Raw genomic sequence first — 9,075 nt, 5'->3', positions numbered from 1 at the left:
TATACCACTACTATAACTACACTATACTATACTACTACTATAACTACACTATAATATCCTATACTACTACTATAACTACACTATCACTATACTACTACTATAACTACACTATACTATACTACTACTATAACTACACTATACTATACTACTACTATAACTACACTATACTACTACTATAGCTACACTATACTATACTACTACTATAACTACACTATACTATACTACTATAACTACACCATACTATACTACTACTATAACTATACTATACTACTACAATAACTACACTGTACTATACTGTTACTATAACTGCACTATACTATACTGCTACTATAACTACACTATACTATACTACTACTATAACTACACTATCACTATACTACTACTATACTATACTATACTACTACTATAACTACACTATACTATACTACTAATATAACTACACTATACTATACTACTAATATAACTACACTATACTATACTACTACTATAACTACACTACCACTATACTATACTACTACTATAACTACACTACCACTATACTATACTACTACTATAACTACACTATACTATACTACTACTATAACTACACTACCACTATACTATAACTACACTATACTATACTACCACTATAACTACACTATACTATACTACTACTATAACTACACTACACTATACTATACTATACTACTATAACTACACTATACTATACTACTACTATAACTACACTATACTATACTACCACTATAACTACACTATACTATACTACTACTATAACTACACTATACTATACTATACTACTATAACTACACTATACTATACTACTACTATAACTACACTATACTACTACTATAACTACCACTATACTATGCTGTACTACTACTATAACTACACTATACTATACTACTACTATAACTACACTATACTATACTACTACTATAACTACCACTATACTATGCTGTACTACTACTATAACTACACTATACTATACTATACTACTACTATAACTACACTATAATACTATAACTACACTATACTATACTATACTACTACTATAGGTTGATTCTACTTTGTTCTGTAATTTACTGTGTGTGTGTGTGTGTGTGTAGGTTTGACGTGGCCAGCATGATGTCGGTGACGTTGAGTTGTGACCATCGCGTGGTGGACGGAGCGGTCGGAGCTCAGTGGCTCGCAGAGTTCAGGAAGTTCCTGGAGAAGCCTGTCACCATGCTGCTCTGATTGGATAACACCCTCACCAGGCCACACTGTGGTTGGCTAGAGCCGTCGCCAAGCTGATTGGAGGAAACCTTTCATCATGTTTCTGTGATTGGCTGGCCCACCACAAGGACACTTCCACTCCCCCTTAAAGGGGTGAGGCAGGACTCACTCCCCTCAGAGTATAAGACACTTGTCCCCCCCCCCCCATACTGTATTTATTGCCGTAGTTACAGTTAACCCCAGAGGCTGTGATGTCACTATAACATGTTGTTTATAAAGGGAACTGTTACAGTTGGGAGAAGATGGAGAATGGCGCTAAGCGCACGTTAGCAAAGAGAGAGACCTGAAGACACACACTAGCCCTCTGATCAGCCTGCTATGTAGAACCAGTATAGACACACACCAGCCCTCTGATCAGCCTGCTATGTAGAACCAGTATAGACACACACCAGCCCTCTGATCAGCCTGCTATGTAGAACCAGTATAGACACACACCAGCCCTCTGATCAGCCTGCTATGTAGAACCAGTATAGACACACACCAGCCCTCTGATCAGCCTGCTATGTAGAACCAGTATAGACACACACACTAGCCCAACCCCTCTGATCAGCCTGCTATGTAGAACCAGTATAGACACACACCAGCCCTCTGATCAGCCTGCTATGTAGAACCAGTATAGACACACACACTAGCCCAACCCCTCTGATCAGCCTGCTATGTAGAACCAGTATAGACACACACCAGCCCTCTGATCAGCCTGCTATGTAGAACCAGTATAGACACACACCAGCCCTCTGATCAGCCTGCTATGTAGAACCAGTATAGACACACACTAGCCCTCTGATCAGCCTGCTATGTAGAACCAGTATAGACACACACCAGCCCTCTGATCAGCCTGCTATGTAGAACCAGTGGGTGTTGTGTATGTAAATACAATGACAGGAGCTCTACAGCTCTGCTGGTTGTCTTCTCTCCATGGTAGGTAATTGATTGATTGATGAATGTCACTGATTGGCCAGAGAGTTCAGTCACCTGTATCAGGTCTGAATCAGTCCCTGATTACAGAGGAAGGATGACAACTAGCCGTGCTGCTGAGAACAGCTGATCTATACGTACCTTATAATGATCAGCTGATCTACCTTGTGATGCTCTATGATAAGCTGATCTACCTTGTGATGCTTTATGATCAGCTGATCTACCTTGTCATGCTCTATGATCAGCTGATCTACCTTATCATGCTCTATGATCAGGGGTCTCCAACAGGTCAATCTACCACTAGCTACCAGCCAACCTATGAGTAGCTCGCCAAACTATTCTGAAAGAACCGCAAGCTCTCAGCTACTATCTAATCACTGCAACATTGACATTATCCCACCCCTGTTTAGCCACTATTGAATTAAAAAGTATTGATTAAAAAGCCAAACCTAACAGAATATCTGCCAATTAATTTCTAGCAACATTACCCCAGTCCGTCTGTGTGGTGCAGACGTTTGCCTGTCACTCCGTGTGTAGCCAGTTGATCTGATAACCGCCCTGTGGGTTGGCAGAAATACTTTCCCCAGAACCTTCTCAATTAAATGTTAACTGCAGAGTAGTCTTACCTGGCAGAAGTATGTCATGAGGAAGTATATCATTTGTTATTTTCTAACTTTGCCATGAACTGAGCGGCAGCAGTACAGAACCATCACTAGACCAGCACATCAGATGGCCCATTCCTCACTGGCTAGACGAGCAATTAAAGGGCCAGATGCCCAATTAAAGGGCCAGATGCCCAATTAAAGGGCCAGATGCCCAATTAAAGGGCCAGATGCACAATTAAAGGGCCAGATGCACAATTAAAGGGGAATTACACTATAAAGTTGAAATGTTCGTTTTCTTCCAGACCCCCATAAAATGGATGTGATTTAAGCATTGACATCGACCCAGAACATGTCATTTCGTTGTTTCTCTTTGAATAATTGTAGTATTGAGTGAAACATAATAATAATCTAAAAGCAGGATTTTATAGCCCCTCCCCCTTAGCTGTTTATGAACCATTATTGGACCAGGTTTATTGACAGAACACACAGTGCACTACTTTCTCTTGTCCACTAAGGACCCGGGGAAGAGCTGACAACATAGTGCACTACTTTCTCTTGTCCACTAAGGACCCGGGGAAGAGCTGACAACATAGTGCACTACTTTCTCTTGTCCACTAAGGACCCGGGGAAGAGCTGACAACATAGTGCACTACTTTCTCTTGTCCACTAAGGACCCGGGGAAGAGCTGACAACATAGTGCACTACTTTCTCTTGTCCACTAAGGACCCGGGGAAGAGCTGACAACATAGTGCACTACTTTCTCTTGTCCACTAAGGACCCGGGGAAGAGCTGACAACATAGTGCACTACTTTCTCTTGTCCACTAAGGACCCGGGGAAGAGCTGACAACATAGTGCACTACTTTCTCTTGTCCACTAAGGACCCGGGGAAGAGCTGACAACATAGTGCACTACTTTCTCTTGTCCACTAAGGACCCGGGGAAGAGCTGCTGGGGAGATGAGAATGGGCCTATTTGAAAGCTAGCTGAGTAGCTCTCATGCTAGAAGAGGTTGGAGACCCCTGCTCTATGATCAGCTAATCTAGGATGGGTGGAGTCTTGATTTACATAGTGGGAGGGGCTTAATTTATGACATCACCCCTGACTAAGCACTCGGCCAATCCCCTTCTTCCCCGGGACATGTTATTATTTTCACACTAAACAGGAAATGTTGTGTATTTACATGACCTCATCTTTAAACAAGTGAAACGCACAAAGAACTGAAGCTGGATGTACCGTTGCCATGGGAATTATTGCTGAATAAATTGAGTCAAAATGAGCTACTATGGTGCTGTTGTGGAGAGTCCTATATTAATATATATTATACACTGAACAAAAATTTTAACGCGTTTATACCATGTTTCATGAGCTGAAATAAAAGATCCCAGAAATGTTCCATACGCATTAAAAGCTTATTTCTCTAAAATGTTGGTTTCCATCCCTGTTAGTGAGCATTTCTCCTTTGCCCAGATAATCCATCCACCTGACAGGTGTGGCATTTCAAGAAGCTGATTAAACAGCATGATCATTACACAGGTGCACCTTGTGCTGGGGACAAAAGGCCAAATGTGCAGTTTTGTCACAACACAATGCCACAGGTTTTGAGGGAGTGTGCAATTGGCATGCTGACTGCAGGAATGTCCACCAGAGCTGTTGCCAGATAATTTTATGTTCATTTCTCTACCATAAGCCTCCGTCATTTTAGAGAATTTGGCAGTACGTCCAACCGGCCTCACAACCACAGACCACGTGTATGGTGTCGTGTGGGCAAGTGGTTTGCTGATGTCAACGTTGTGAACAGAGTGCCCTATGGGTAATGGTACAGGCATAAGAAGGGGGAGTACATGGGCCGCCTTCCAAACCTTGGGGATAGTACCAGATATAACCGTCAGGTTAAACATATGGTTAATGATTCAGCAATCAGGGGGGCAGAGAGCTGCAGCAACAATGGATCAAGCATATCAGCCCCAGTTGATTTCTTTTTTTACATCAATCTTAAGCAAGACATCTAGTACATCACAGATGGTAAATTGTTGAAATGAAAACAAAGATTCACTAGATGTTGATGGGTTAACCGTCGAGTCAGCTAGAGGCTGGCAGAGGGAAGAGTAGTCGATTGACTGACCAGGGTCAATTAAATCACCTTTTCTCTCAAATAAAAAGCCTGTCGAGATAAAATGATGATTAAAAGCATCACTTATCCCATTCTTCTCAGTTATGATGCTAGAGTCAGATGGAACTTGCTTAGGCAGGGAAGAAGAGGGATTTGTACGCTTCCAACATGTAGAAGGATCACCAGCAGAGTCAGAGAGAGAGCTTAAAAAGTATCTTGATTTAGCTTTCTGAATGGAGATGGTACATCTGTTTCTCAATTGTCTGAAAGACTGCCAGTCCACTACTGAGTCAGTTTTCCTTGCTTTGACACAGGCCTGATTTCTCATGAGAATGAGCTCAGAGAGATCTAACTTCTGAGTTATCTTTGACTCTGAATTGTTTAGAAGGGGCGTATTTATCTACCAGAGGAAGAAATATGGAGGATACATTTTCTAGAGCGAACGCAGGGTCAAGAATACAGGAGACAGAGGCTAAATCAGAGTAGAATGGCCTCAGTGACTTTCAACGTTGCACCGTCATAGGATGCCACCTTTCCAACAAGTCAGTTCGTCAAATGTCTGCCCTGCTAGAGCTGCCCCGGTCAACTGTAAGTGGTGTTATTGTGAAGTGGAAACGTCGAGGAGCAACAACGGCTCAGCAGCGAAGTGGTAGGCCACACAAGCTCACAGTACGGGACCGCCGATTGCTGAAGCGCGTAAAGGTTGTCTGTCCTCGGTTGCAACACTCACTACAGAGTTCCGAACTGCCTCTGGAAGCAACAGCAGCACAATAACTGTTCGTCAGGAGCTTCCTGAAATGGGTTTCCATGGCCGAGCAGCCGCACACAAGCCTAAGATCACCATGCACAATGCCAAGCGTCGCCTGGAGTGGTGTAAAGCTCACCGCCATTGGACTCTGGAGCAGTGGAAAAGCGTTCTCGGGGGGGTGTCCACATACTTTTGGTCATGTAGAGTAGCTACTACTACTACGAGCATGTGTCCACATATTTTTGGCCATGTAGTGTAGCACCATTAGCATCACCATAGCAGCAGGGGGGCGGTAAATCCCAGCAAGAAATAAATATGTATTCTGGTTTATGGACACATCTACAACCAGGAGCTCAAATTTATTGGGAACTGAAATATTTAAATATTGGGATGCCATGAAATTAGATTTTACATATGGCCACTCCTCCTTTCTGTAATCTGTCACATCTAAATACATTATAATGTTTTTTATCAGAGACAGAACCATTTAACCATGTCAGTACATGAGTCCTGTACCCAAATGTCAATTGTGTCCATTTTTTTAATCATACTTGTCACAGTTAGGTGCATTAGCCCAAGCCCCCTACGAGATTTAAAATCGGAGGGGGTATTCAGCTCATTCCCATCAGAGCTGACAGGCATAGGGTCATCTGGAGCTATTTGTTGAGTGAGCTGAGACTTTGCCAAGGTCCCTGGCCAACCACGTGAGAGCAGAGCAGACTGAGCATTTGACAGACCTCCCTCAAGTTGCTGGATGCAGGGGCTGGGGTGGGAACTGGGAGAGCAGTGTTGGCAGAGCTCAGTCCACCCTGATGAAGCTCCCGCCAAAGGAGTGGAGCTGCTGCAGGGGACCAGAGTGGCTGCCAATGCTCCATTCAGGGTGTGCACAGGAGGCCTTGGTGTGGCTCCTGTTGCAGGGATGGGGCTGCCATGGGGGGCAGGAGTGCCCCAGGCCTGTCCTGGGGATGGGAGTAGGGAGGGTAACCAACATTAGCTTGGGAGGGAGGTGTGGAGGGCAGTGTGGCCGGCAAGGCTCCAAACTCTCAGCATATGATGGCTGATGATGTGAATGATACAGTGGGGGAAAAAAGTATTTAGTCAGCCACCAATTGTGCAAGTTCTCCCACTTAAAAAGATGAGAGAGGCCTGTAATTTTCATCATAGGTACATGTCAACTATGACAGACAAAATGAGAAAAAAAATCCAGAAAATCACATTGTAGGATTTTTAATGAATTTATTTGCAAATTATGGTGGAAAATAAGTATTTGGTCAATAACAAAAGTTTGTCAATACTTTGTTATATACCCTTTGTTGGCAATGACACAGGTCAAACGTTTTCTGTAAGTCTTCACAAGGTTTTCACACACTGTTGCTGGTATTTTGGCCCATTCCTCCATGCAGATCTCCTCTAGAGCAGTGATGTTTTGGGGCTGTCGCTGGGCAACACGGACTTTCAACTCCCTCCAAAGATTTTCTATGGGGTTGAGATCTAGAGACTGGCTAGGCCACTCCAGGACCTTGAAATGCTTCTTACGAAGCCACTCCTTCGTTGCCCGGGCGGTGTGTTTGGGATCATTGTCATGCTGAAAGACCCAGCCACGTTTCATCTTCAATGCCCTTGCTGATGGAAGGAGGTTTTCACTCAAAATCTCACGATACATGGCCCCATTCATTCTTTCCTTTACACGGATCAGTTGTCCTGGTCCCTTTGCAGAAAAACAGCCCCAAAGCATGATGTTTCCACCCCATGCTTCACAGTAGGTATGGTGTTCTTTGGATGCAACTCAGCATTCTTTGTCCTCCAAACACGACGAGTTGAGTTTTTACCAAAAAGTTATATTTTGGTTTCATCTGACCATATGACATTCTCCCAATCCTCTTCTGGATCATCCAAATGCACTCTAGCAAACTTCAGACGGGCCTGGACATATACTGGCTTAAGCAGGGGACACGTCTGGCACTGCAGGATTTGAGTCCCTGGCGGCGTAGTGTGTTACTGATGGTAGGCTTTGTTACTTTGGTCCCAGCTCTCTGCAGGTCATTCACTAGGTCCCCCCATGTGGTTCTGGGATTTTTGCTCACCGTTCTTGTGATCACGGGGTGAGATCTTGCGTGGAGCCCCAGATCGAGGGAGATTATCAGTGGTCTTGTATGTCTTCCATTTCCTAATAATTGCTCCCACAATTGATTTCTTCAAACCAAGCTGCTTACCTATTGCAGATTCAGTCTTCCCAGCCTGGTGCAGGTCTACAATTTTGTTTCTGGTGTCCTTTGACAGCTCTTTGGTCTTGGCCATAGTGGAGTTTGGAGTGTGACTGTTTGAGGTTGTGGACAGGTGTCTTTTATACTGATAAGTTCAAACAGGTGCCATTAATACAGGTAACGAGTGGAGGACAGAGGAGCCTCTTAAAGAAGAAGTTACAGGTCTGTGAGAGCCAGAAATCTTGCTTGTTTGTAGGTGACCAAATACTTATTTTCCACCATAATTTGCAAATAAATTCATTAAAAATCCTACAATGTGATTTTCTGGAAATTATTTTCTCAATTTGTCTGTCATAGTTGATGTGTACCTATGATGAAAATTACAGGCCTCTCTCATCTTTTTAAGTGGGAGAACTTGCACAATTGGTGGCTGACTAAATACTTTTTTCCCCACTGTACATAGTGTGGACTGCATCATGTGGTGCACTACCCTCAACAGTGTTTTTCCAGACCCTAGGGTAGTGGTCGGTGCTGTGTAGAGCTGGGCTGAGTTGAGGTGGGCCAGGTCTGGTTGAGCTGTGCTGTGATGGGCCAGGTCTGGTTGAGCTGTGATGGGCCAGGTCTGGTTGAGCTGTGCTGTGATGGGCCAGGTCTGGTTGAGCTGTGCTGGGCCAGGTCTGGTTGAGCTGTGATGGGCCAGGTCTGGTTGAGCTGTGATGGGCCAGGTCTGGTTGAGCTGTTTTGAGGGTGTCTGGTCTGGTAGCATGGGAGGGAGGTTGTAGGGAGAATTGAAGAGGCAGTGTGGCCGGCGATGCTCCGAATTCTGACTGCATACGGCTATACGTCTGTATTCACTCTCTTGTGGTTAGAAGACCTATGTGGTACTCTGCCCTAGTCATTTGAGGTGGCTTTGGGGAACAAGAAGAGCCTCTTTGAAATGGAAAAGCTTCTCGGTAGCTTCTCACAAAGAAGAACATCAAGAGGAAGCAGCTGCTTTGGGCTGCATCCCCAGGGATTTGGGCTGCTTTGGGATGCACTGTTGAGCGTTGCATCCCCAGGGATTTGGGCTGCTTTGGGATGCACTGTTGAGCGTTGCATCCCCAGGGGTTCATGCTGATTGTAAGGAGATTGTGACAGCCGGTTAAATGGCATCCCTTGAGAGGGCAAGAACAAGATGTATGTCGAGATAAGTGCATTATTATCATAAGGAGATGTATA

The 9,075-nt window shown here is 44.1% G+C and overlaps 1 protein-coding gene across 1 annotated transcript in view; it reads left to right on the top strand.

Moving 5' to 3' along the window:
• LOC311124599 (dihydrolipoyllysine-residue acetyltransferase component of pyruvate dehydrogenase complex, mitochondrial-like) overlaps positions 1 to 4,188 on the top strand; it is a 49,477-nt gene extending 45,289 nt beyond the window's left edge. Inside the window, exon 14 of the mRNA XM_084198714.1 lies at positions 1,107 to 4,188. Within this exon, the coding sequence (XP_084054840.1) occupies positions 1,107 to 1,236 (130 nt within the window). The 3' untranslated portion in view covers positions 1,237 to 4,188. The remainder of the gene's footprint in view (positions 1 to 1,106) is intronic.
• Positions 4,189 to 9,075: the final 4,887 nt, after the last annotated feature.

The sequence above is a fragment of the Coregonus lavaretus genome (genome assembly GCF_964263955.1).
Source record: "Coregonus lavaretus genome assembly, contig: HAP1_SCAFFOLD_203, whole genome shotgun sequence".
NCBI lineage: Eukaryota > Metazoa > Chordata > Actinopteri > Salmoniformes > Salmonidae > Coregonus > Coregonus lavaretus.
The sequence above is the reverse complement of the archived record's forward strand: the minus strand, read 5'-3'. Positions and strand labels throughout refer to the sequence as shown.